Source organism: Myotis daubentonii, chromosome 5 (genome assembly GCF_963259705.1).
Source record: "Myotis daubentonii chromosome 5, mMyoDau2.1, whole genome shotgun sequence".
Taxonomy (NCBI): domain Eukaryota; kingdom Metazoa; phylum Chordata; class Mammalia; order Chiroptera; family Vespertilionidae; genus Myotis; species Myotis daubentonii.
The window spans coordinates 34,282,657-34,310,648 of NC_081844.1; the positions used below are offsets into that span (position 1 = coordinate 34,282,657).

General features: G+C 52.8%; 2 protein-coding genes and 1 long non-coding RNA gene across 3 annotated transcripts in view; 2 read left to right on the top strand and 1 right to left on the bottom strand.

The window, feature by feature from the left end:
- MIER2 (MIER family member 2) overlaps positions 1–12,876 on the top strand; it is a 27,379-nt gene extending 14,503 nt beyond the window's left edge. The window contains exons 6-14 of the mRNA XM_059697496.1: positions 89–180; positions 626–695; positions 6,367–6,518; positions 7,111–7,192; positions 7,278–7,372; positions 9,237–9,361; positions 9,482–9,609; positions 11,039–11,468; positions 11,868–12,876. Of these exons, the coding sequence (XP_059553479.1) occupies positions 89–180; positions 626–695; positions 6,367–6,518; positions 7,111–7,192; positions 7,278–7,372; positions 9,237–9,361; positions 9,482–9,609; positions 11,039–11,468; positions 11,868–11,889 (1,196 nt within the window). The 3' untranslated portion in view covers positions 11,890–12,876. The remainder of the gene's footprint in view (positions 1–88; positions 181–625; positions 696–6,366; positions 6,519–7,110; positions 7,193–7,277; positions 7,373–9,236; positions 9,362–9,481; positions 9,610–11,038; positions 11,469–11,867) is intronic.
- On the bottom strand, positions 12,646–19,456 carry LOC132235319 (uncharacterized). Its single transcript, XR_009453001.1, has 2 exons — positions 19,300–19,456; positions 12,646–13,063 (listed from the first exon to the last, which is right to left on the bottom strand). It is a non-coding gene; the product is annotated as an uncharacterized LOC132235319 (long non-coding RNA).
- PLPP2 (phospholipid phosphatase 2) lies at positions 18,974–27,992 on the top strand. Its single transcript, XM_059697497.1, has 6 exons — positions 18,974–19,131; positions 22,692–22,843; positions 23,067–23,344; positions 26,433–26,490; positions 26,741–26,917; positions 27,192–27,992. The coding sequence occupies exons 1-6, from the start codon at positions 19,080–19,082 to the stop codon at positions 27,339–27,341; spliced, it is 867 nt and encodes a 288-aa protein (XP_059553480.1). The 5' UTR covers positions 18,974–19,079; the 3' UTR covers positions 27,342–27,992.

Here is a 27,992-nt window from a genome sequence, read left to right on the forward strand (position 1 = left end):
AGGCTGCAGCAGGGAAGACCTGGGATCCACTAGCTGGGGAGCGACCCAGTGCCACAGATGCATCTCACCTGCATCCCCTTTCCCAAAGCCCGCTTCCTGACTGGCACAGAGAAAGAGCTGGGCTCTTCCACCTCATCGGACACTGAGGAGGACCCTCTTCCTGCCAACAAATGTAAGAAGGTATGTGGCCCTGACCCTGCAGTACCTTCAGTGTGGGTCTCTGCCTGGTCCTGGGGCGAAGACAAATGCACAGCCTCTGAGAAGTGGGCTGCTCTGGGACTTGGCCATGGTGTTGGGACCTTGAGCCCGTGCTGCTGTGGCATTGGCTGGCCTGGGGATGTGGCCCCAAGGTCCTGTCCTGAGTGCTCTGAGCTGGGCATCAGGACACCTGGGTCCGTGGGCCTCATCCCCTTGATACATGACTGGCTATACTGAACAGATGGACAAGTAGATGGAGACACATGGTGACTCACACACCCACACACACCCAGGTCTCTGCCTCCCATTCTCAGACCATAGGACTTGGCATCTGTGGAAAGATTGCACCGACCAACACAGCCCTGGGCTCTGAAAAGTGGCTGGGCCTCCCACCTGCCCTGACTCTCCTGTGTCTTTGCCTTTGCAGGAGATCATGGTTGGGCCTCAGTTCCAAGCCGACCTCAGCAACCTGCACTTGAACCGCCATGGTGAGAAGAGTAAGTGGGGCCTGGATCATGGTGGGGACAGGGAAAAGAAGATGAAAACCGCACTCCAGTCAAGAAGGAACTTGCTGCACATCCAGTCAGACTTAGTTCCCCAATCCTCTGAGGGCTCAGGCTGGCTCAGGTGCCTGCCCTGTGCCAGCTGTGGCAGCAGGTTTGCAGAGTGCTCAGTGGGCAGGAGGAAGTAAGGGAGACTTGCCTCCTGCCCAGGGCTTTTCACTTTTCTCTGGGCACTCATGCTCTTCCCCACTTAGCCCACAGGCCTCTCCTTTACCTTGTCTGTGTCCTGTCTCAATATCCTCCAGAACCAGTGTCCCTCTGTCCGGCTTTGTCTTTCAGGGTACTCCCTAACTTGGACTTGATATTTATATGTCTGTCTGTAGAGGCTTTTGTTTTTTAAGGTAGGAATTGTTGCCTCCATTTATAGGTGAAGAAAACAGGATGTGAAGTCATTTACCTACTGAGTCTTGTTTTTCTTGCCCCACAGCCTCTACAGGCTTGGGACTGGCACTCATTTTTCAGGAGGCTTTTCTAGATAATTCAGCAGCCAGGATTGGGGGTAGGGTGGGACAGACAAGGGAGAGAGACTCTTAGTAAAGGGTAAGGCCTCCCAGGGCAGAGGCTGGGATATTGGTGTGATGTGATGTGCTTGCTTTGTTGAAGGCAGTTTGGGCAAAGGATGGCAGACAGGATGGTGAAGTTAAGCTGGGTCACAAGGGACACTGCAAGTGAATCTCTGCATCTGACCACACCTGGGACCCTCCCCCAGAGAAACGCACCTGTACACACCTTAGCCACACCTTTAGAGGGGCCAGAGCTGTGCCAGCCTTGGTCTGGAGCCTAGCCGTGGAGTATGTCCTGCCCTTGCTCTGACCCCAAGCTTGCCTATAGGGAACAGGTCTTTGGTACTGTGGGGATGGGAGCTGGCCTCTCACTCATGTTACACTGTGAGATTAGACCCATGTGTGTGGCATGTGCATCTTGTGTGTCATGTTCCCTGTATGGATGTACTACATTGGTCAGCCCTTCTCCTATTGGCTGATACTATGGTTGTCTGCAGCTATGGTTATGAACATCCTCAGGCGTGTCTTAGTGGACACACTCATTCCTGGACAGATGACTGAGGGGCATATGGGGGCCCACATGAGGTCTGTGGATGGTGCTTAGAGGGCTCTACCAGCAGGATGCGCGTCTCCAATGCTCCACGTCCTCATCAACACTTGATATTATCTTTCTTGTTGCTTTTAGCCCTTTGGGTGGGTTAAGTCATGTCTCTTGGTAGCTTTCATTTGCATTTCTCTGATGAGTAATACTTGGTCTACTGTCTCATGCGAAGAGCCTGCTCCAGGCCTTTCCCATTTTTAAAAAAAAAATATATTTTATTGATTTTTTACAGAGAGGAGGGGAGAGGGATAGAGAGTTAGAAACATCGATGAGAGAGAAACATCGATCAGCTGCCTCCTGCACACCCCCCACTGGGGATGTGCCCGCAACCAAGGTACATGCCCTTGACCGGAACCGAACCTGGGACCCTTGAGTCTGCAGGCCGACGCTCTATCCACTGAGCCAAACCGGCCAGGGCTGTCTTCCTCTTTCTTATTTGCGGGGCTCCTCCTGCGTTCTGGATGCAGGTCCTGTGTGGGCGCTGTGCACTGCACGTTTTCTCCCAGAGTCCAGCGTCCCAGTCAGGATTTTAGCCACTGTGTGTGCTGTTGAAGGGGTCGCCACAGGTCTGGCAGATAGTCTCCTTTATTGACTTAATTTGATTTTTGTTTTATGATTGGAGGTTGGATTCTGGGTCCATTTTACTCCCCATAAGAATATTCAGTTGCTCTGGCACCACATATTGAAAAGGTAATTTTTCCTCCACTGAAGCGAAGTGGTGCCTGTGTCGAAAACTAACTGTTGGTGGTGTGTGCGCTGTTTCTGTGTTTCTGCTTCCACGTTGGGGTATGCAGGTCCTCTAGCTGTGAAGTATTGTTGCATGTTCATGTAGGTTTGTAAATTAGCTTGTCTGTTGCCGTGACACTGCCAGTCATGTTATTTTGTGTTTGTCCTTGGTAGGCTTTGTGGTCAGGTATGCTGGAAGTGCCTTTTACTAACATCAGGGAAAATTTGTGTGATTGTTACGATTTCTTCTTTATATGTTTGGAAGAATTCCTTAGTGAAGCTGTCTGGGCCTGGGTTTTACTTTAGTTTCATGTTTGTGGAAGAAGATTTTTAGTTACAAATTCAACATATTTAATAATATAGCTCTATCTAGAGTTTCTGTTTGTTTTGATATGTTGCATTTTTGAGGCATTTATCCCACTAGTAAGTTATTAACTTTATTATAAAAAAGATTGTAATATCCTATCTTTTTAATGTCTGTAGGATCTATAATGATGTCCCCTTTTTGAGTCCTGATATTGGTATTTTGCATTTTCTCCTTTTCAGTCCCTCTTGATCAGTCTTATTAGGAGTTTGTTACTTTTATTGCCCTTTACCAGGATTTTTCTCTGTTGTCTGATGGCTACTTAATTCATTTTTATCATTTTTATTTTTATCTGTATTTCTTCCCTCATAGTTTATTTCATTTTAGTTTGTTATTCTGTAGTTCACATTGTGATAACTTCTCCCACTCAGGGGTGTTTTAGAAGCATTCTGTTTAATTTCCAAACATTGGGGAATTCCTAGTTATCCTACTGTTACTGATTTCTAGTAGAAGTCCAGTGAACATACTCTGTGATTTCAGTCCTTTGAAATGAGTTGAGCCTTGTTTTATGGCCAGTATTTAGTCTATTTTGTAAATGCTGCTTTCTGTTTTTATATTTGAAGTGTATTTTCTGTGTATGGCATATTTTTGGATCTAATTTTTTTTTAATCCAGTTTGATTCTCTTTTGCCTTTTAATAGAGAGTATGTAGTCCAGTTACATTTTGGACTATTTTTCATGCAATTGTGAAAATAATTGGGATAAGTTACCATCTTCTGTGTGTTTTGGTTTTTTTTAATATATTTTATTGATTTTTCACAGAGAGGAAGGGAGAGAGATAGAGAGTTAGAAACATCGATCAGCTGCCTCCCGCAAATCTCCCACCAGGGATATGCCGGCAACCCAGGCACATGCCCTTGACCGGAATCGAACCCGGGACCTTTCAGTCCACAGGCCGATGCTCCATCCACTGAGCCAAACCAGTTTTGGCATTCTGTGTGTTTTTTCTTTGTTCTATCTGTTCCCCCCCTTTTATTTTATTTGTCTTCTTTTTGATTAGTCAAGTAGTTTTATTCTATTTTTTCCTCCTCTTTGATATGGTAAGTTTTCATTTTTATATTACCTTTTCAGTGATTATCCTACCTTATGCTGCAAGAATTTTTAAAACATCAATACTTGACTAGTCAGGGGCACTGATCTCATTTCCCTTAGATTGTCAAATAAAAAAAATGGCAACAGTCAACACAAATAATAGCTGTCTGGTGTGAATAAATCAAAATTATACAGTATATTTTAGTCAGATTGGCAAAACATATATTTTTTGGTGTGCTGTAGAATTTTAGTAACTAGTTTATGTGCGCCATGAGATGAGAAAGGTTGAGAATTGCTGCTTTAAATAAGTGCATTCTAACCCCCTCATCTGTCCTTCCTGTTGTGCTGCTGCTGCTTCTGCAGGAACTCATGTGCCACCGTGACAACGTTGTGGTTTTCATGCCTGATGTTCCCTATGCTTATTCACAACTGCCTGGATAGTACTGTTCACTCCCTCCAGCTTCCATTTGGGATAATTTCCTTCTACCTAAAGAACTTGCTCTTTAATATTTCTTGTGATGTTGATGAATTCTTTCAGCTTTTGTTTATCTGGAAAGTCTTAATCTTGATTTCACTTTTTAAAAAATATGTTTTTATTGATTTTAAAGAGAAAGGAAGGGAGAGGGATATAGCGATAGAAACATCGATGAGAGAGAAACATCAATTGACTGCTTCCCGCAAGTTGGGCATGTGCTGTGACCAGGAATTGAACCAGTGCAGTGACCTCTTGGTTCATGGGTCAATGCTCAACCACTGAGCCACACTGGTGGGCTGATTTCACTTTTGAAGGGTATTGTCATGGGTCTAGTTTTCTAGATTTGCCAGCTTTTTCTTCTCACGTGTGAACCGTTTTGTTCCATTGTCTTTGGTATCTGTTGTTTCTGTGTCAGTCAGATGTCTGTCTTACTGTTTGTGTTGGAAACCTTGTTCATTGTTTCCCTGCAGGTTGATTACATTTTCTTTTGTCTTCTAGCATTTTTACCAGATGAGCCCAGATGTAGTTTTCTTTGACTTTGTCCCTACTTTTTGTGATCTGGAGTTTGGTGTCATGCATCAGTTTCGGAGAATTCTTGGCCATTGTCTCTTCAGATTTTCTTCTGTCCCATTTTTTGTTCATGTCTTCCGTGACTCAATTATACATATGACTGTCTTCTTCATCCCCTAGCTATGTTCTCTTCAAATTCAGTTTAATTCCTTCTCTTTAATTTTTATTGAATTCTTTCAATTTAATTGATCATGTCTTCTGCTATGTCCAAGCTGCTATTAGAGCTGTTCAGTGGGTTCGTAAACTCACAGGTTGTATTTTCCAGTCCTGGAAAGTCCATGTGATTCTTTAAAGTCCTGTCTGCTAACTCTGATTTCCAGCCATTTGTGGATTTACCTCTGTTCCATGGATTTTCTCTCACATTCACATGCTAGGCAGGTGTAGGGCTAAGGTTGCAGGATGATGTTATTTTATTTTTTCCAGAGAGTGGCCTGTGGTCCTCTTGGGCCAACCACCCTGGCCAGGCTGGGACTTGAATCAATATGGAGGGGCTCTTGCATTGGGAGAGGTCACAGCTTCTGTGGTTCTTGGCACCAACCCAGGAGTTGTTGGTTCCCAGTCAATTTCCCAACCAGAGACATTCCAACACAGGAGCCATTTTTCTTAGTGTGTTTTTCACTTTCTGGCCACTGTACTGGGCAGTTTGGTTTGTGGTCCCTGTGACTCTTCCCTAGTTAGTTAAGAGGTGCTGGCACTGGGGTCTTTCCAAACTCAGCCCTGCGATCTCCCTTCTGTCTCCCCATCAGGTCCCTCCCCAGCTAGAGGTTGCCACCCACTGCCTGCATGGGACAGGACTCCCCTTCCCTGGGCAAAGTACACTCAAATGTGGCTTGTAGGATGCAGTGGTTAGAGTGGTTGTTGCCTAAGCGAGACCACTGGGACCCAAGTTCTCACTGCCATTGAGTCCAGGCTCTTCACTCAGCTTCCTTGGGACTCTGTTGTTCAAGACTTGCAAACTGTGCAAATGGCTTTACCCTCCCTGACCCGTTACCTACAACTCCCTCCCCTAAGGCCATGCTCAGAAGTCCCCCCTTCCTCAACCCAGACTACCTCCTGCCTCCTCCAGGAGGCTGCCTTGGATTTCCCAGCTGGGAAGCACCCAGTTGGCCTCCCACAGCTTCCGCCTTTTGTTGTTGCCCTGACCACCTCTGGCCTGGAGGGGTGTGTAAGGGATGGGTCCAGGTCACAAGAACTGGACATACAAATTAGCAACTGTCCTTTGGAGGTGCTGTGACAGCCAACCTGGTGGATGCTTGTGGGGAGGGAGTGTGTATTCTTTGAGGTGTGGGCATGGAATTTGTGCCCACTGCTGACCCTGGCACTCCCTCTAAACAGTTTATGAGAATGATGACCAGCTGTTGTGGGACCCCAACATCCTCCCTGAGAGGGAGGTGGAGGAGTTCCTGTACCGGGCAGTCAAGCGGAGATGGCACGAGACGACCGGGTCTCAGCTCCCAGAGGGAGAAATGGTGAAAGATAGTGAGCAGGTAGGCAGCATGCTGGGTGGTGTGAACACCCCCATATCCTTGTCCCGATGGTGGTGTAAATGCCCCTGCATGCTCCCACCTTGATGGTGAGGTAAATGTGCTCTGATAGCCCCACCCCAATAGTGATGTGAATGCCCTCATTATCCCTACCCTGATGGTGTGAACACCCTGGATATCCCTGCCCTGATGATAATGTATATATATGCCTCAAACATCCCTGCCCTGATGGGGTAAATGCCCCCAGTATATCCATCTTGGTTGTCATTTGAACACCCCCATATCACTTCCCTGATGGTGTTATAAACATTCCCCATATCCACAGCTGATGGTGGGGTGAACACCCCCATATATCCACCCAGATGATGAATTAAATCCCCCCCAATACCCCTGTCCAAATGGTGTGTGTACCCCTATATGCCTGCCCTGATGGTGGCATGATTGCGCCTATTTCCCCTCTCTGATGGTAGGGTAAACCCCCAATATCCTCGCCCTGATGGTGGTGTGAATGCCCCATATGCCTGCCCAATGGTGGGGTAAATGCTCCCGCTATTGCTGCTGGTGAGCAGGTGGGAAGAGGCTTTCCCTCCCCCAGGCGCTGTATGAGCTGGTGAAATGCAGTTTCAATGTGGAGGAGGCTCTGCGGAGACTGCGGTTTAACGTGAAGGTGATCCGAGGTGAGTGCCCTGCCTGCCCACCCCCACCCTTACTAGCTGTCCCGGTCTGGGCACTGCTGACGCCACTGCCTCCTCCTGGTTGTAGATGGGCTCTGTGCTTGGAGTGAGGAGGAGTGTAGGAACTTTGAGCATGGCTTCCGAGTGCACGGGAAAAACTTCCACCTAATCCAGGCCAACAAGGTGAGAACACAGCCCATCCTGCTCCCATTGGGCTGCACCATGGCCTCCTTGGGGCTGGAAAGAACCTGGGAGCCTGGGCACATGGCACCCTACACCCCACAACATGAGTTTGTGACTCCCTTTACCAGGCTCTTGAGGGTCCTCTGAGCTGAGGGCGAAAGCCCCGGTTTCCGCCTCTCACTCCTACATGCCTGCTCTCACGTTCTAGTCTCCTCTGTGAAGCCACTTCCTTCCCCCAAAGAAGGCTCCAGTATGGGAAATGGACATGATGGCATCTCAGTCTCAGAGAGCTCAACCACCTGTGCCAGAGCCTGTGCTGCTGTACTGACTGCCAGCCTGGACCCCACTCTCAGCCGCCAGCCATGGGGAACAAGGGTCTCTTAGTTTGATCGAACCAAGGAAATAGGCCTCTCCTGCCACCTGTGACGAATGCTCATGACCAGAGGGGCTGCTGAGTACCAAGCCCTGCCCTGCCCTGGACCTGAGCCCACCTGTTTTTCTTAGACCTGAGCTACTTTTCTTCCTCTGGACCTGAGTCCCCATGTCCTTCCTAGACGTAGGTCCCTCTCCCTGGGTTCTGGCTGGATATGCTCCTGTGACACTGTCTCAGAGTCTGAATTTCCCTTTGTCTTGCCATGGCTCGCTCTCCTCACCCATCTCCTAGTGGGTTTTTGCCCTTCTAGGGAAGCAGCCCCGGCCCCTTCCTCCTGTTCATGGTGACACAGCCTGTGGAGAAGCAGGGCCTGGCTGAAACCTAGCTCACATTCGGGGCCTCTGTCCTCTCTTGGGAGGTTGGAGTAAGTGAGAGTCTGTGCGGGGACAGAGGATGCTCAGCTGGCCTGCCCAGTGTCGTTTCAGGTGGCACTAGATTCTCCAGGCAGATCAGCTCCCGGGTGGCCTGATGCAGTGTCCTGTTCCCTGCATTTCCACTGCAGCCGAGGCTGCTTCTGTGAGCAAAACTTCACATGCATCCCTTCCACATGCCTGCCCCATGGTTACCACACACGTTTTAAGTTTGCACCTACCCTGGCCCCACGGAGGCTGTGACACTCTCACTATCAGTCAGACCCCCTGATGCACAAGGGTGTCATTGGGAAGAGGGGTCAGCTCGTGTGTGCCCTGCCTGCCCCCCTGGTTCCCAGGCCTCCCTGGGCTCTGTTGTCTGTCCCTCATCCTGGGGACCAGCAGGTTTCTCACATGTACCTGTAACAGCCCTGGCCTTGCTGTGGGGCTCATCCAAAGTGAAGATGCCCCAAGAGGTTTTGCCAGGTGGCATCCAACTCCATGCTGGACTGTCCCTTATCTTTCTAGGGTGCTGTGTATGTGACCTGAGTCGGGGTTCATGAAGCCCCAATGTGTCCTTTAATGGCATTTCATGTGCTCATAGACAGCTCTCCCTTGGGGTGTTAGTGATGTTCCGTGGGAAAAGCAAGCTTGGCCAGGTTGCATGTTGTCCTCTCTGGGTAGAGTCTCTGTCCCTGGTGTCTGCATGAGGGCTCGTTTTCCCCCTCTGCTGGGCCTGCGATGAGCAGAGGATGAGGTGGACACTTCTGGGAGCTTGGCGAGGTCTGAGGAAAGGGAAGTGGACACTGGACACATGGACCCAGAGTGAAGAAGAATGGGGTCCCATGTCAGCAGGTGGTGGAGCTCTCTGAGATTGAGGTGCCATGTTCAAGGCAAAAGGATGAGCCGTGGACATGGGGGTGGCCTGTGAGCTTTAGATGGGGGCTGGAAGTGGGTTCAGAGGACACTGGGGTTGTGGCAGATCTTTGAGAGCGCTGGTTGCTGTAACCTGTTCCCGCTGCCCTGGGAAGCGGAGGGAGCTGGGCGTGTGGGGCCCAGATGACACCACACTGTCCCTCAGGTGCGTACAAGGTCTGTGGGCGAGTGTGTGGAATACTACTACCTGTGGAAGAAGTCTGAGCGCTATGACTACTTCTCCCAGCAGACGCGGCTGGGCCGGAGGAAGTACGGCCCATCAGGAACTACGTATGTGTGGCGGGCTTCCAGCAGGACCTGGGGTCAGGGGACGACTGGGAGTCCCAGGGAGCACCTCCCGCCTGAGGCAGCTGTCTCTCTGCAGTCCCCCATGGTGACATCTTTCCACAGGGATACAGACCAGGACCTAGATGGCACTGACCCCGATGGCCTCGCCCGTCCCCGCTCCTCACCGCACCTGCCCCCTGCCGCTGATGGCCTAAGTTCTGAGCAGGACCCTCTGGCACGGATGCACATAGGTAAGAATGTGGGTGGGCCCCTATCTTTGGGGGAGCACCCTTGTAACGCACTCTGACCTGTGCCAGTGAACACTAAGGAGCAGGTGTCTGGGAACCATTGTCACTTCACCCCATGAGGTGTCACACATGTGCGTTGTCATCGGAGCTTGTTGGTTTCCCATGTGGAGAACTGTGTGCCCTGCAGCCCAAAGTAGGGTCTCCTCTCGGCCCCAGGTGGCTGGGCCCCTCTCTGGGGCTGGGGTGTGGGACTCCTCTCTGGATCCCAGGTAGTTGCAGGGACTCCTCTCTGGTCTAGGTGGTTGGGGCTCTCCTTTCTGGGCCCCAGGTTCGAGGACTTCTCTCTGCATCCCCGATGGTTGAGGGGGCTCCTTTCCGACTCCAGGTCAGAGGGCTCCTCTCTGGGTCTCTGGTGGTTGGGTGGGCTCCTTCTTGGCCTCATGCTGGGGGGCTTTTCTCCGGGCCCTGGGTGGTTGAGGAGGTGAATTTCTGGTCCCAGGTTGGGGGCTGTTCTCTGGACACCGAGTGATTGGTGGTGTGGAGGGGAGCTCTTCTCTGGGCCCCTGGTTAGGGGGCTCCTTTCCAGGTCCCAGGTTGGGGGTGGTTCTCTCTGGGCCCTCCGTGGGTGCCAGGTGGTTGGGGGGCTTCTCCCTGAGCCCCAGGTTGAGGGGCTCCTTTCTGGGTTCCAGGTTGGAGATTCCTCCCTGAGTCCGAGGTCAGGGGGCTTCTCCCCAAGCCTGGGTTGGGGGGCTTCTTTCTGGGCCTCAGGTGAGGGTTGCTTAGCCTGAGCCGCATGTGGGAGGTTTGGGATATCTGAGCCCTCCCCAGCATCCTGGGCTCAGGGCTACACCAGAGCAAGACAAGGCCCAGTTAGTAACTTCAGTTTCTGGAGGTGAACACAGAGGGAAGGACAAGGACCTTTGCTCTCTAAGTCTACTGGGCTCGGGTTTAGATTGTCCCCTGGTTCCAGAATCTGGTTGGTCCCATATTTGTCTGGGAGGACATCCACATCTACCCATCCCGGTGTTGCCTGTCATGCCCCTGTGTACAGAGCTCCACAAATTGCACGTTTACCTTGACTTGGCAGTGCGCTCAAGCATTGTGCTGTTGTTTTGAATCCGTTGTGTTCTGTTCTGTTCGAAAAACGAGTCACAACCTTCCAAGGCAGGGCCTTAGCCTGGGTACAGTTTAGTATAACTGGTTTCTTTTGTGGTCATGTGTATTTCATGTATTTGTGTGAAAACATCAGTGACGAGGGGTCTATAGGCTTTGCTTTCCCAGAGATTTGGCTGGAGCCTGCATAGGTTGCATCCTGAGGACAAAAAGTGTGATTTTTAAGCTAATGCACCTTAGCCAGGATGGTTGTGGATCCTGGGAGGGCTGTGCGTGGCTGCTGCTGGGGCCTGGCCTCAGCCGTGTTCTCCCCTTCTAGAGCCGCTGAGCATGGACGGCGTGACTGGCAGTGTTGGTGAACCTGAGGGAGGCTCCAATAGCCTCCCATCCTTGGAGCAAGAGCCCTGTCTGTTCCAGCAACTGGACACCCCGCCAACTGTGCCCGTGCCCCAGCAGCCCCCAGCCCTGGCTGAGCCGGCCTTCTGCCCTTCCGCTGCAGCTGCTCCAGAGCCCAGCACCAGCTCGAGACTGGCTGTGGACTTGGCCCTGCCAGGGGCCCTTCCTGAGGAGCTGCCCCAGGTCTCCAGCCACGTGGATATGGATGGAGAGCCCGAGGAAGCTGTGGCCCCTGCACAGGTGGCCTTGTCGGTCACTGAGTTTGGACTCATTGGCATTGGGGATGTGAATCCTTTCCTGGCTGCCCACCCAGCGTGCCCGGGCCCTGGGCTGCACTCGGAGCCCCTGTCACAGTGAGTGCAGCCCCCACCCTAGGGGCCCCCAGCCTCAGGCTGAACTGAGGAGAGCGGGAGGGGTCTGCCCTGAGGGCCCGAGGGTGGTGTGGCCCATGGAGCAGGCTGTTTGTTTCTTTAGTTTTATTCTCTTCTTTTAATTTGGCTTAATTTATTTTTTTGACTAGGTAATAACATTCATATGGTTCAAAACCCAAAAAGGTACAAATGGGGCCAGTGCTAGTCTCCTCCCACCCCTGCCCCAACCACCAGCTCTCCCAGGCCCACGTGAAAACACGGTCTGCTGGCGGGGGCAAGGTTGGGAGCCATGTGTTTGGCCCACAGCGCTCAAGCCGTGCAGTCTGTGGGACTGGACTGACCCTTTCTTGGTCTCTCTCTCGGTCTCTCCCCTCACTGCAGCTGTAACGTGATGACCTGTTGATTCCTGGCCACAGGCGGGTGTGTGTGGCCTAGACTGGACTTGGGGCCACTGTGGGTCCTGCCTCTGTCAGTCTTCCCGACCCTTTTCCTCGTGGGCCTCGGGTAACGCCATCTCTGCTTCAGAACACTTCAAGGACTAGGGTGAGCAGTGGCAGGGCTATCAGCCCTGCCCCTCGCCACACAGCCCGGCACCCTCAGCACCTGGCACCACTGTCTGGCTGCAGGCTGCCTCCGTGGGACCTGTTGGGCAGCTGGGTGCAGAGGGCCCGGCCCCCTCTGGCCAGCAGAGGCAAAGAAAGGCATCCCTGCCCGTCAGGGAGATGGGGAGACAGGGCAGGACGCCACCCCCCCACCAGCAGCCTCTGCCCAGGGAGCCCCCCAGCACCTGCTTGGCTCTGTCTCACTGCACCTGGCAGGGCCATGGGCTGCCCCAGCCCAGGGGTCGGTGAGCAGCTGCTACTCGGTGCCAAACCCCACGGGGCACAGAGCCATATACCTCGACGTTGGCCCCGCCCCACCTTTGACCTCACCCACTCTGTCCACTTCAGGAAAAGCCGCACTTTACGCCCACCTGCCTCCTCTCTATCTGCCCCAGGGCTTCTCAGCAGCCTCCTGGGTTCCAAGAGACAGGTGACTGACACCCCCTGTTGCCTGCAATGCCGAGGGGCCAGGCTCCAGCCTGTTTTTCTGACCCTGCGGGTCGTATTTCTGTTGAAGCTCCCCAGCAAGATGGTTTGGGGTCCTGGTCCGTTTCTTCCCCCCACCTCCCTCTTTTTATTTATGTTTCTGTTTACAAATTGGAGTGGGGTCCTCCAGGGGGGCAGGGCAGCACCCCCAGCCATTGGGTGTCATCAGGAGAGTTTTGGCTCGAGCCCATCTGCAGAGTTGGACTCAACCTTCCCTGTCACTCCACCAAGGACCACACTGTGAAGTGAAAACTGCCTTGAATCTCTTGCTGTTTTATTTATTAAACTTTATTTGAAGCCCCGTGGGTGCCTCGTGGTGGACTGGGCAGGGTGTGTGGAGGTGCTGGGGAACCACAGGTCATCCTCGCCACGTAGTCACTTGGTGGGCTATGTACCGGGCATCGTTGAAGGATGGGGTCATGGTCCATGTCAGGACGACCGATGTGAGGGAGGTGGTCAGTTAAACGGAGGGGACATTTAATCTGGAAGCTGAAGGAGAATCATCCTGTTTTGGTGAGGGCTGGTGTGAGCCAGGCTGAGGTCACCACCAACGCAGAGGTAGGCCGGGGCCGGAGTCCTAGGAAGGAGGTGCAGGCCGGGAAGGAGGGAGAGCAGCTGAGGGTCTGGGCCGGCCAGCAGGTTTTGTCCTGAACCCCCTGGAGGGGTAAGCAGGGGCTGGGTCAGTGTGGTTTTCAGAGCTTCCCCAGAGGAAGTGCAAACAGGCTGGGCAAGGGCAGGGGACATGCAGGAGGGCCAGCCTGGACCCAGGGTATGAAGACCAAGGGCAGATGGATCCGGGGCTGGTTGTGCCCAGATGTGTGGGAAAGTCTGGTGTCTCCTGGAATTCGGGGCTTAGTCCTTCAGAGCTGGTGGTGCCAGCGCTAGGAGCAGGTGCACTTGGGGGTGGGATGCCACGGCCTTGAGAGTGGTTTTCACTGGCGTTTTCAGTCTGTTCTCATTTGCTTGAAGTATTTGAGAGGTATTGCCCGACTATATTCTGGTTTGCTCTGCTTTCGAGAAAATTGCCCTTGTCCTTCCTTACCTTTGTGTGTGTATTTACTTGGACAGCTAAGATTTGTACCTTTCTCCCTGTTTTATTTATTTATTTTTCAGTTACAGCTCACATTTAATATGATTTTGTGTTAGTTTTAGGTGTACAATGTAGGTGGTTTTCTCCCTGGTATTGAACAGTGAGGGATGGCCTTTCAGACCGGTTTCTTTCACTTGGTGATGTGCACCTGAGGTTCCCCCGTGTCTTCTCGTGGCTGCATAGCTCATTCTTCTTATTGCTGAGGAGCATTTCATTGTCAGATGGACCACAGTTTTTCGTCCACTCACCTCCTGAAGGAAATCTCGCTTGCTTTCAGGTTTGGGCACTTATGGGTGAAGCTTCTGTGAACACTGGTGCAGATATTTGTTAGGACACAAGCTTTCACCTCATTTGGGTAAATACTGGGGAGCTGAATCTTACGGTAAGAGTGTGTTTAGTCTAGTCAGAAACCACCAAACGGTCTTCCAAAGGGGCTGCACCATTTGCACTTGCACCAGTGATCAAGGAGAGTTCCTGCAGCAGCTCCAGGGCCTGGCGGCACGTGCGCTGTCCTCGGTTTGGATTTCAGCTGTTTGGACAGGAATGTGGTGGTAGCTCATCGTTTTCTGTAGCTTTTAGAGATGGGCTCTCATTGCTTCCCACAAATGCTCTTCGCTCCCTCTCACTGGCCAGGAAGATCCTTGAGGATTCCTCCTTCATTTCTGAAACTTATTTTTCTTTTTTGGCAGGATCAGCATTTTAAAGATGTTCCCTTGACTCTCGGTTTCTAATGAGAAATAGGTCATTCTTGTGTTTTCCTACATGAGACCCACCTTTTTTCTTTGTGATTTCCTTTTTGTCTGGATGCCAGCATTTGAGTGTGATGTGCCAGGGGTAGGTCTCCACACGGAACTGGTGGGGCCTAAGGACTGCCTTGCATTGGTGTTGGGCATCTTGGCTGTTTCTTCCGATATGTCTGCTGCTGTGTTCTCTCTTCTCCATTTGGGCCTCTAGTTACACAGGAGAGCACTGGGTATTGTCCCACAGATTTCTGTGTGTTTTATTCTTTCTGGGTTTCTATTTGGATAGTTGCTGTGGACTGGTCTGTGAGGTCCCTGGTCCTCTTTTCTGCAGTTTCATACTGCCACGCAGCCTATCCCAAATCCCCACTGTTGGTTTTCTATTTCTCTGCTGAAATTCTCCACGTTTTTCATCTTTTCCTCTACATTCTTTAACCTCTTATAATGCCCTGTGGTAACACTACTCCTGGGCTGCTGTAGGGAGCACATTGAGGCAGTGGGTGCCTGGCAGATTAGTGCCCCTTGAGTGTCTGGAGGTCAGGGCCAGGCTGTGCTTTGCCTCACTGTCCAGCAGAGGCGGCTCCTGCCGCAGTACCCTGTAGGTAGACTGGAGTCTGCAGCCTCTCCTGATCTTGGGACCTAGTGGTGGGGGCTCAGAGTAAAATACCCCAAAATACCACCCCCCAACCCTGAGCAGTAGTCAGGGAAGGTGGGGTGGGGTAGGGGTGGCTCAGGGGCTGGACTCTCCATGAAGAAATAAGCTCTTGTAGAAGGAATAAGCTGCTCACGGCCTCATCCTGTGAAAGCCCAGCCCGCACCGAGCCCCTGGAGTAGCAGTCACTCTGGTGATCTCCCGCCCCGGGACTAAGTCATTCATTATTCACTAAGTCAGTGGTCGGCAAACTCGTTAGTCAATAGAGCCAAATATCAACAGTCAATGATTGAAATTTCTTTTGAGAGCCAAATTTTTTAAAACTTAAACTATATAGGTAGGTACATTGTTATTAACTTAATTAGGGTACTCCTAAGGCTTAGGAAGAGCCACACTCAAGGGGTCAAAGAGCCGCATGTGGCTTGCGAGCCGCAGTTTGCCGACCAGGGCACTAGGTCACTTTCGTTCAGGAAGCTTTGATGGATCATCTACTCTTTGGGGGACCCTGCCCTCCTGGAGCTGACTCTGGGAAGGATTCTGACTCTGATAAGTGGATAAACACACACACAAGCTGAGATGATGCCAGAGCTTAGAGGAAGGAGGTGGCAGGCTAGGGTATAGGGCCGGGAGGGCACTGCAGTAGGGGTCATCTGCAGGAAGTAACTTCATGCAGGACTGAGGGTTCCCAGGATGCTGACTCGATGCTGAAGCTGGGAAGGTTTCCTAGACTCAGGCTGTGTGGCGCTCAGGGACAGTAAAGTCCTTGGAGCAGGTCTGGGATTCTGACTTACAGGTGACCCCAAGTACCTATTCAGTTAACCTTCCAATAGTGCTTTTGAATGAGACTCAGGACCAGCCACCCACTTTGCCTTTCCTGTCCAAACATACCATCACAGCCCCCCAGAGGTACAGGCTAGACTGCAGGACCTGTAGCAGGGCTTAGAGCCCCCAGTCTGGGAGCCAACTCCCAGTATGCTCTTTGAGCCCCAAGAGAAGTATAGAAAGAGGTGAGAGTGGTGGCTGCACTCGGTGGCACCTATCGTGTGCCCAGCACCTTTCTACCCACTTGCCAGGCGTCTTTCCCTTAATCTCCACAATACTTTTGAAAACAAACTTGGAGTCCCTCAGGTTGCATTGAGGCAACAGGGGATGAGAACATAACCTTCTGAGCCGCTTGGGAGTGACCAGGCAACACGGAGTTGGTGGGATCTATAGGGCAGATGGGCATGGTTCCACCTGGTACATCAGTCTCCTTCCAGCTTTGCCATCTGCAGGTAAGGTAGAAGCCATCCAGTCCTGGCTGCCAGCCCAGGCTCTGCACCCTGAGCAGGACTCGCTGGCTCCATTTCTCTGTAAAGGGCCAGGTGTGAAAGCTTTTTTAAGTGGGGACCCCAGCTAGCAGGTGTAGAACCCTGACCCCAGTCTTAACACTAATCTTAATTCCTACTGCCCTGCTAGATTTTAATCCTGACCTTGTCCAGGTATTTTAAGAACAGGATGAGATTGAGGTCAGTGGGGAGGGGCTGACAGCCAACCAGCTCCTCCAGCCTCATGCCCCTGCTCCAGCCACTCCTGCCTCACCAGGGATCAGGCCAAGCCCCTTCCTACCCACAGTGTGTGCCTGCCGGAGCCTCCCTGGAGACCCTCCTGGATCTGACCTTGTAGCACCCACCCAGGCTGTCTCCACCACCATACCCCACTTTGGCGAGTGTCTCACAGCTAACCTCCCCCCCCCCCCCAGCACACAGTAGGTGCTCAGTAAAGAACCCCTCCATTTCCTTGATTCCAATACAATGCTGGAAGTGTTGATGAGCTATCAACACCTAGAGCGGTAGTCACTCAATTGAAGCGAGGTTAAAGTGAAAAAAAGTGCAATAAAGCTAACATTTCTGTAACATTTTTGCCCGGCTCTTCAGTATTTTATCAGGTAATTCTCACAACCCTAATTCGGTTCGTGCTGCATGAATGAACGAATGAATGACCTGGGACCAGCCTTTCCCTGGGGCCCGCCCCACCCTGTGAGTGGCAGGAGTAGAAGCCAATGAGCAGAACCCGAGCCTGCGTGGGGCGGGAGTCACGCGGGGAGGGAAGGAGCACCCGCGGGATCCAGCGGAGCCTGAAACTGGGCCCTTGCGATAGCCTCACCCCTTACCCAGACTCTAGGAAAACCCTCCGGCAATTCAATCTGATGCTCCGAGCCGCCTTGGAGGAAGTCGCGGGCGACTTGGACTCCTCCGGGCTTGCGGTTGGGAAGGGGGGTTGGTTGCTGGTGACGTCCTTTCCACACAGTCGCCACCGCAGACGGAAAATTCAGGTCCACAAGTTTCCAGGCAGGACCTTGTCATGTTCTGGGTGGGCTGAGTTGTTGTGTGTGTGTGTGTGTGTGTGTGTGTGTGTGTGTGTGTGTGTGTGTGTGTGTATTGGGGGGAGGGGGTGGTCGGGGAGTGTCTCCAGCCGCCGCTGCTTAAGGACAGTTGATTGGGGCGCAGGGGACTTGACTCAGAGACATTTATCCCCTAAGCCGGCCGTCTGGACAGTGGCCAAGATAGAGGTCTGTTGATCCCTCCAGGAAGCAGGGTCAGGGGTCTCTGTATTCAAAAGCTAGGGCCTGCCCCTCTCTGGACTTGACTCCCTTCATCTCTAAAAGGGGCCGAGAACATCCTCTGCAGGATCATTGGAGGTCGCGGGTGGTGAAGGTGGTTTAGAGGTCAAGGACATGGAACCTTGGGGCCAGGCGACCTGGGTTCCAATCCCAGCTCCTTTCTCACGGTGTCACCTTGAGGGTGACAGAACCTTTGCCTATCAAGCCTTCTGCCAGATCTAGGCAGGTCTCTCCAGGTGGTCGCACTCCCCTAGGCCCCATGTGATCCCAGCCAAAAGGATCCAGTGTGCGTGTGTGGACGCAGGCTGGACGTCATGGGCCCCTTGAGTCTGTTTCCATGGCGTGGGTGGTTTTGACCCCTCGGTGCCTCCCAACTCGCGCTCCCTGGACCTGTGTGGTGCAGGGCACAGACGCAAACTGTAGGTGTGAGGAGTGCCTACCTCCCGGCCCCTCCGCTCCTCTGTCACATGGGGTCAGTAAGTGCTACACAGCAAACTGCCTGGCACCGTCTCCAGAGCGGGTGTTGAGGAATCTGATCGTCTAACTGCCAGGGGTGGCAGATCTACAGAACCTCTGCAATTAAGCCTCAAGACACCATCAATTTAATTTTTAGGCACTTACTGACTCAGGATATTGAAATGTACACGGTATGAGTGCCGTCTCCAATGAGGAGAGGAGGCTCAGAGAGGAGGTTGGGGGACTTACCCTGTGGAGCCCAAGCTCAGCTCCCCCACACCTCACAGTTCTGCTGGGGCTGCGCATTCACCCCTCACTCCTTTTCTTTTCCTTTCTTTCTTTGCTCTCTCTCTCTCTCTTTCTTTAAATATATTTTTATTGATTTCAGAGAGGGAGGGAGAGCTAGAAATATCAATGATGAGAGAGAATCATGAACTGGCCGCCTTCTGCAGGCCCGCCATTGGGGATGGAGTCCACAACCCTGGCATGTGACCCTGACCAGAATCAAACCCAGGACCCCAAGTGGCCAAACTGGCTAGGGCACCCATTCTTTTCTTGTCACCTCACCCCACCCGGTCTCAACCGGCCCAATACGTGTGACCGGGCACTGACATTCCGGTGACCGGGGCTCAGTGTCCCTGAGCCTGAGCCTTCCGGCCCGGGGGCGGGGTAACTGGGCACTGACGACCCCCACCAGCTCAGAGACCCCTCCTCCTCCCCCGTACCCGGGTCCCCAGCCGCGGCGCGCAAGCACTCTCCACCCCGCTCCTTCCTGTGCGCCGCGGGCGGGGCGGGGGCAGAGTCCGCCCCCTCCCCTGGGGCTGCCCCGCCCCGCCTGTCGCTCCCCTCCCCTCCCCTGCAGGGCCAGGCTCTGCGGCCATGTGACCCTGCGGCCGCCCGGGACGGGACGGGACGCGCTGGGGCTGGCGTCGCGGGTCGTGGGCGCTGCCCGGGGCGGGGGTGGCATGGAGCGGAGGTGGGTCTTCGTGCTGCTCGACGTGCTGTGCGTGCTAGTCGGTAAGAGCCGCGGGAACCCGGGCGTGTGGGGGGTCCCTCCCAGGGGGTGCCCGCCCCCGCCCCAGCCCGGCCCCCCGCGAGGGTTGCTGGGCGCGCGAGGGCCGGCGGCGCCCCCGCTTCTCCGAGGCCGTCTCTAGAGGGGTGACTCGGGGAGGACCCTCGGCGCACCTTCCCGGGCCGGCGCCCGTCCAGCCTCAGTTTACCCGCTCGCGCCGGGTTCATGAGGAGGTCATGAACGGCACCGGGGTTGGCACCCCCGCCCGGGTAGCAGGAAATCACCGCAGGGGCCGCGAGCGCCCCCTCTCGCCGCGCCCCCCTTTCCCGCCGCGCCCGACCGGGCGGTGATTCACCCGGGCGGCGGCCCGGCAGGGGCGGGGCGGGGTGGGGGTGCGCCGCGGTGCGGGTCTGGAGGACCTTTACACCCGGCTCAGGGCCGGCTTTCCCAGGGGCCGGGGAGGCTGAAGCCTGGCCCGGGACGCGCAGCGCGTTGGTGGGACTTGAACCAGCGCAGCCGGGGAGACAACGGAGAGAAAGCCGGGCCCCGGGCTGCGGATGCACCGCGGGCTTCGGGGAGGCGCCACCAAACCTGTTGGGCGGCTTTTCGGGCCAGGCTGGCGGAGGGGGCAGCCCGAGGCCCCTCTCTTCCCCTTCCCTCCCCTTTCCCAGGGTCCCGGAAACAAAGGCTGAGTGTTTGCTCTGGGGCTGTGAGGGCAATGGTCCCGGAATTCTACCCGCGGCGGGGGGAGGGGCCCCTCCGGCAGAATTCGCCCCCTGCTCCCCAATCTGGTTCTTGCTCCTTAAACCTGCACGGGGGTCGGGGGTCGGGGGTGGGGCGGGGGGACCGAGAGACCGGGGGATGGAGGATTCAGTCCTGATGGATGGCAGAGGCCAGGCCCTTCTCCCATGTCCCAGATGAGACCCTTTTTGGGGTGTGCCAGGTGGCAGCAGGAAGTCCCCTGGTCACCATATCCCGAGCATCTGTTATTTATTTAAATATCTGTGTGGAACTTACTGTATGCCAGACGCTAAGCAACATGCAAATAACCCTTTTTCTCCAAACAGCCCGTGGAGGATGAGCTCTTATAATCCCCAATTTCATTCCGGAGAGGTCACAGCGGGGCAGAGCTAAGATTAGGTCGTGTGCTGCTGCTGTGTGCCAGAAGTCGGCTCAGGCAGACTGTACCCCCATTCTAGAAGATTCAGCACATAAACAGTTCCGTTTCAAATGCTTACAAAGGCCCTGACCAAACACTGGAGGTCATGGGAGCTGAGCGGAGGGAGGCCCTGATTTCAGTGCCCAGAGCTCTGCTTCCCAAACCCCAGGAAAGCCGAGCTCTGGTTCTGATGGGTGTGGGAATGTCCAGTGGAAGGGGCTGGGGCAGCAGTTGGGAGGCGGACTTCTCCTCCCAGGCGCCCTGGGTGACTTGATTTCTCAGCATCTTCTAGCTCTGCCCCCACACCAATGCGCACACACACAACTTTGAGAGACTCCTCCTTGGCCTCTCTACCCCCACCCTTGCCCTCACTCACAGCAGCCAGAGGGATCCTATGAAAACAGGCTCCATTCCTCTCTCCAAACCCTCCTGTGCCTCCCGCCTCACAGCAAGGTTCACATTCTTAGAATGTCCTCCATCCTCCAACCCCCAACACAGTCCTTCTTCCCAGTGCTCCAGCTCCCAGGCACGGTGGCACCTGCGGAGCTTTGCGCTGGCTGTTCCCGGGGCCCGGCACTCTTCCCCAGATGTCCCCCGAACTTCCTCATCTCCTCCAAGCCGCCTCCTCTGGGGCCTACTCTGCAATCCCTGCTGAAACCTGCAGCCACCTCTCTGGTTCCAGTCACATTTACTTTCTCTTCATTTCTAACCCCTCAGCTCCCTGAGGCGGACCTCTGTTTTCCTCATGGCGTCTTTCCCCAGGCTCTGCATCCGAGGTGCTCAATACCATCACTAAAGGGTCCCTGGGACCCTACGATTTGTTGGGAGGAGTTGGCTCTACTGTCCCCAGAAGACACACCCTTTTACACTTGTCACCTGCCCTGCCAGGGGCAAAGGACACCCTGCTGGAGTTTGTCTCTGCACCGGCTCCATAGAGCAGGGAGCCCTTCATGGGAAGGGGGAAGGGTTCCGGCTCAGCAGGGCCCCAGTGCCTGGGTGACTTACCCTTTCATAATTTGGTTTTGTCTGTGCCTCCTGAATGTGTCTTTGGACTGAGCTCCCAGGTCTGGTCTGTCTTGGTCACTGTGTGGCCAGCTCAGGGACAAATGAGAACTGTGGGCATCTCAGATCCAAGAGCAGAAAGCCCTTATAACAGACTAGAGGCCCGGTGCACAAAAATTTGTGCACTTGGGGTGGGGGGGCGTTCCTCATCCCGGCTCGTGCCCTCTCGCAGTCTGGGACCCCTTGGGGGATGTCCACCTGCTGGCTTAGGCCTGCTCCCTGGGGGGATGGGGCCTAAGCTGGCAGTCAGACATCCCTCTGGCAGCCCGGGAGCCCTCAGGGGATGTCCACTTGCCAGCAGGGAGCAGGCCTAAGCTGCAGTCAGACATCCTTAGTGCTGCTGAGGAGGCGGGAGAGGCTCCCGCTGCCACCACCACCACTGTGCTGGCAGCCGTCAGCCTGGCTTGTGGCTAAGCAGAGCGCCCCCATGTGGGAGTGCACTGACCACCAGGGGGCAGCTCCTGCATTGAGCATCTGCCCCCTGGTGGTCAGTGTGTGTCATAGTGACCAGTCATTCCCAGTTGTTCTGCTGTTGGGGTCAATTTGCATATTACCCTTTTACTATATAGGATGTTTATTAAATGCCTGGGACTCAGCCTTGAGCATGACAGCCTCCCGCTCAGGTGCTCACAGATGGGTGGGGGGGGGAGGTTAATCAAGTATCAATGATTATATAATTATATAAAAGGACAAGAAACAGGAAGAACTGAAATTTCCTTCTAGGAGAGTGATTACTTGGGTGGGACAGTCAGGAGGGGGGAATGGAACTGAGACCAGAGGGAAGTTAACACATTGTTTGCGGGTAGTTTTTATCGCACCCTAACAGGTGGCGCGGGCCATTTTTGCTAATTTTTTGCGCAAATGGCAACGTTCAGTAAAATTGCAATAACTTTAGTTTACGTATTTATACGTTACCCGCATTCTACCGCTAGTCTATAAAAAGCGTATTAATACGTGTCCCGCGCTCTACTACACTGGTAGAACGTATAAATATGTTTCCCGCATACAATGTGTTAAAGATGTTTTGGGTAGAGAGAAGGACATGTGCAAAGGTCCTGGGGTGGGTGCTTTCTGGGTTTGTTCCAGGAGCAGGAAGGAGGATGGAGGGAAGTGGGGTGAGGGGTAGGAGGTGTGGGGTGGGAATGGTCCTGGGGAGGACATTGCTGTTAGTATCTAAGGATGATGGGGAACCCTGAGGGGGTTTTCATGGTGGGCATGAAGGTGAGGAAACCAGGAGGGAGGCTGAGGCAGGTGTGCAAACTCCAGAAGGCTGGTCTGTGTGGCCCTAGGGCTGGTGCTCGGGGAGAAACATGTGACTACATGGTTTCTCTCCTCCGCTCCCAGCCTCTCTGCCTTTCGCCATCCTGACGCTCGTGAATGCCCCGTACAAGCGAGGGTTCTACTGTGGTGATGACTCCATCCGGTACCCCTACCGTCCAGACACCATCACTCATGGGCTCATGGCCGGGGTCACCATCACTACCACCGTCATCCTTGTAAGGCAGGAGGGGCTGGTAGGGCGGGAGCATCAAGTATCTGCCCTGGGTGGTATTTGTGGGGAAGAGGACCCCCTTCAGAGTTCCCAGTTCCCTCGTGGCCTCAGGGAAGCCAGAAATCCTAAATCCCTTTCAGTGGGTCGGACTGAGTAAGTGCCTGGCAGAGACCCCACGGTTGCTGCTCTGGTCCTGCCCTGAGGCGACTTGGCTGATCCCTTTGCAGGTCTCGGCCGGAGAAGCCTACCTGGTGTACACGGACCGGCTCTATTCCCGCTCCAACTTCAACAATTACCTGGCCGCTGTCTACAAGGTGCTGGGGACATTCCTGTTTGGGGCTGCAGTGAGCCAGTCCCTAACAGACCTGGCCAAGTACATGATTGGCCGGCTGAGGCCCAACTTCCTGGCAGTGTGTGACCCTGATTGGAGCCGTGTCAATTGCTCCGTCTATGTACAGGTGGAGAAGGTGTGCAGGGGAAGCCCTGCCAACGTCACTGAGTCCAGGTGGGTGGTGGATTAGCAGCCTTCGCTCTGGGTGATGCTGGGGGAGCTCAAGCCATAGACACTCCCACTCCCTGGGGGAGAATGGGGGCTGGAGAAGGGCCCTCAGAAGCTGGATGTTGAAGAATGAATTGCCAAATGGAGAAGGATAAAGAGGTACCTCATTGGGCAACGGACAGGGAGGGAGCAGGGCCGGGAGGTGCCTGTGGGCCTGGGCCCTGCAGACAGGGAGGTGAGGTGGGGCTGGGGTGCCAGGCCCTGGAGCAGAGCAGCCAGTGTTAGGAGGGGTTACCCATCTCCCCTACATTTCAGGTCCATTTTCATGCTTTTGCTCTGTCCTCTCATCATCTCTATTGATAAACTTTTCACATAACGGACTTCCTTATTTTCTTTTAAAAAACTTGAAATAAAGTTCACATAGCATAAATTCACTATGTAACCACTTTAATGTGTACAGTTCATTGGGTTTTAGTACATTTGCAATGTTGTGCAGCCATCTCCACTATCCTATTTCAAAATATGTTCATCACACCAGGAAGAAACTCCATGCCCATTAGCTACCCCCCCTTCCCCTAGCCCTTGTTAAGGACTAACCTATTCTCTGTCTCTGGATTTACCTATTTTGGACATTTCATATACATGGAATCATATACTGTGTGGCCTTCCTTGCCTGGCTTCTTTATTATTATTTTTTTAATCCTCACCCAAGGATATTTTTTCCATTGCTTTTTAGAGAGAGTGGAAGGAAGGAAGGGAGGAGAGAGAGGAGAGAGAAACATTGATGTGAAAGAGACACACCAATTGGTTGCTTCCAGCATGAGGCCTGACTGGGGCCGGGGATCAAACCTGCAACCCAGGTACATGCCCTTGACCAGGAATCGAGCCTGCAGCCCTTTGGTGTGTGGGCGGACACTCTGATCACAGCCACACTGGCTAGGGCTTGCCTGGCCTCTGTAATGTTCTGAAGGTCGTCACCCGTACTGTAGCTTCTGTCAGTTTTTGCTTCATGTATTTAGGTTCTGTTGTTAGATGCATATATCTTTGTACTTATGATATTTCTTTGACCCCTTTATCACTCTAATGTCCTTTCTTTCTCCTAACATTTTTTTGTCTTAAAGTCTGTTTTGCCTGATAGTAATATAGCATAGCTGCCCTGCCAGTCTTTTGGTTACTGTTTGCATGGAATATTTTTTCCCATTCTTATACTTTCAACCTATTTGTGTCTTTGAATCTAAAGTGAGTCTCTTATGCACATCATAAAGTTAGATATTTTAAAAATCCATTCTCTAATCTCTGCCTTTTAGATAATTTAATACATTCAACATGAATGCAATTACTGATAAGGAAAGACTTTTATTATTTGTTACCTATACATTATATATGTTTTTATTTTGCTTTGCTTTTAATTTCTCCATTACTGTCTTCTTTCCTGTTAAATAGGTATTTCTTATGCAAAAAGTTTGCAGATATATAGTTACATATATATATACACACACACACACACACTAGTAGCCCTGTGCACAAATCCGTGTGCCAGTAGCTTGCTGCTGCTCCCAGTAGCTCTCCACCCACTGCCCTGCCCTCCTGTAGCTCCCCCCTACTCCTCCCCCCCGTCCCCCCCCAGCCATAGCCATAGCTTGCTGTCCTGCCCCCTCTTATAGCTCTCCGCCGCTCGCTTGTAGCTCATTGCCCACCCTCCTGCTGATCCATGATCCGGTCGTTACGCATCACGGCGTAATGACCATTTGCATATTACATCTTTATTATATAAGATATATATATATATATATATATATATATATATATATATATGTATGTATGTATATATACACACACACACACACACACACACACATACATACACACACACACACACCAGGCGTCCTCAAACTACGGCCCGCAGGCCACATGCGGCCCGCCGAAAGCATTTATCCGGCCTGCTGGGTGTTTTTGCCGCCGCTGCCTGTCCTGCTTAGCAGCCAACTCGTCCCGGGCGCGCAGTGCGCATGTGTGGAATGTCTGAGGGACAGTGAACTGGCCCCTGTTTAAAAAGTTTGAGGACCTCTGATACACACACACACACACACACACACACACACACACACACTATTGTGCACCCCCTTTGAGGTTATTGTCACAAATTATATCTTTATACATTGTGTCCTATCAACATAGATTTATATATACTGTTTTATGCAGTTTTTAAAATTGAGGTGTAATAACATATTAGTTCAGGTGTACAACATAATCATATGATAGTTGTATTTATTGTGAAATAATCACAGTAAGTCTTATTTACATTGTTAGTGTTTCTTTTTTAATCATATAGGAAAAAACCCAGGAATTATAAACCAAAAGTACATTAATACTGACGTTTCTATTTTGTAGCTACCTTTACTGGTGTTTTTTGTGTCTTTGTGTGGATTTGAGTTACTGTCTAGTAGTACCCTTCATTTCTCCCTGAGAGAGCCTCCCTCTTAGCATTCCTCTCAGGGCGGGTGTACAAGCATTGAATTCTCTAGATCTTTGCTTATCTGGGAATGTCTTAATTTCTCCATTTTTAGAGGATAATTTTGCTAGATATAGAATTCTTGGTTGACAGGTTTTTTTCTGTTTTAATTATTTGAATATGTAATCTAGCACCGTCTGACTGGCATGGTTTCTGATAAGACAACTGCTAATCTTATTGAGGGTCCCATGTGCACAATGAGTCCTTTCTCTTGTCTGCTTTTAAGAATGTCTCTTGGCTTTTTTTTGGTAGCGTGATTATAATGTGTCTCTGTGTAGATGTCTTTGAATTTATCCTACTTGGAGTTTATTGAGCTTCCTGAGTGTGTAAAGTTTTTCATCATGTTTGGGGATTTTTCAACCACTATTTCTTCAGATACTCTATCTGCCCCTTCTCTCTCTCCTCTTCTGTTGGGACTCTCATTATGTCTAACACTGGCCATGTTGCCAAGGAAAATTCTCCCTTAGATTGTGGGAAGGTCAGTGGAAGAGGACAGAAGACCAGGAGGGTATTGAAGGTAGAGATGCAGTCTGGGCTCAGAGCATGGGCCCTCCTGATGCCCGCTGCCCTCTCCTCTCTTAGGTTATCTTTCTACTCTGGACACTCCTCCTTTGGCATGTACTGCATGGTGTTCTTGGCGGTGAGTTGGTTTTCCTGTGCCTCGCTTGGTGTGGAACCGTGGCCAAGTCACTCCCCTTTGCTGGCCCTCAGTTTCTGCATCCATAAAACAGGGTGGGTGGAGGAGGGGATTGGTTGGGCTAAGTGGTTTGTTCATAAAAACTGGAGGCCCTGGGCCTTCTGTACTCTTGGCCTCGGGCTCCCATCTGTGCCTTGGCCGTGGGGTGAACCTGGCAGGCTCCTGAGCTCATGGCTGCCCTCTGCACCCCCAGCTCTATGTGCAGGCGCGGCTCTGCTGGAAGTGGGCACGGCTGCTGCGGCCGACGGTGCAGTTCTTCCTGGTGGCCTTTGCCCTCTATGTGGGCTACACCCGCGTATCTGACCACAAACACCACTGGAGTGATGTCCTCGTGGGCCTCCTGCAGGGGGCACTGGTGGCCTGCCTCACTGTGAGCTCCTGGGCCCCAACATTTTGCCCTGGGACCCGCTTACCCTCTTCCTCCCTTTTATAGTCCCTCGTTCTCTACTCCCGTCTTTCCCCTAAGATCCCAGTCTTCCCACCCCAGGTTCTGCTTTTCTTATTGCCCCCAGCACAGCTCTCATCCCCTCGTGGGGTCTACCACCCCCCCCCCCACTCGCTTCCCAGGGTCCCATTCCCCACCCCTCTCACCTGGGTCCGGTCCGGCCCCGCCCAGCCCACTTTTGCCTCTTTTCCTCGCCCAGGTTCGCTACATCTCGGACTTCTTCAAAACCCGGCCCCCACAGCACGGCCTGGAAGGAGGGGAGCTGGAACGGAAGCCTAGCCTGTCACTGACGCTGACCCTGGGTGAGGCTGACCGCAACCACTATGGGTACCCAGTCTCCAACTCCTGAGGCAGGAAGCCGCCCAGGCAGGGCCCCAGCTGGAACTCAGGCTGTGGGTCAGGACGTCCGCGGTGCCGGCAGGGCCCTCGCCTGGGATGGCCATGAAGTGCTCCAGGCTCCAGGTGCTCCAGGCTGGTTCCCAGAGGGGTTTCTATGGAACCCACCTCCTGTGCACTGGACAAGGGGCCTGGCCTGGTGGTGACCCTCCTTTATGAATAGAGCTCCCTCAGTACCCTTTCTTTTGTTGGCTTAAGGAAGGGACCAAGAGATCTAGATAAATGCTGTTTTTGTAAAATGTATTATGTGGATTTTTAGTAAATTAGGGCATTTGCTTGACAAATGTTATCAGCACCTCTGTTCCTCACGGCCATTCTGAGGACTGTTCCTACAGCAGCGGGGAGAGCCCGCCCTTGGCAGCGGCTCAGCTGAGCTGTGTTGTGAAGTCAACAAGTGGTTGCGACGTCAACAAGCCAAATGAAAGTCACAGCCACGCCTTCCGTCGGTCATTTCTTTCGAGGGCCCTGGTTCCTGTTCGTACCGAATGGCATTAAAAACCTACATCATGTGGGAGCTAATGTGCTCAGGTGACCGTGCAAGGAAATGTGTGCATGCATCCCCACCTGTGTATACGCACCTAAATATAAAGGTTTCTATGTGGAA

Bases quoted from the DNA above. Each gene is read 5' to 3' on its own strand.
- PLPP2 (XM_059697497.1), top strand. From the start codon at position 19,080: ATGGAGCGGAGGTGGGTCTTCGTGCTGCTCGACGTGCTGTGCGTGCTA. The intron at 23,345-26,432 runs GTGGGTGGTGGA...CTCCTCTCTTAG, and splicing joins GCCAACGTCACTGAGTCCAG to GTTATCTTTCTACTCTGGAC. The intron at 26,918-27,191 runs GTGAGCTCCTGG...TTCCTCGCCCAG, and splicing joins CACTGGTGGCCTGCCTCACT to GTTCGCTACATCTCGGACTT.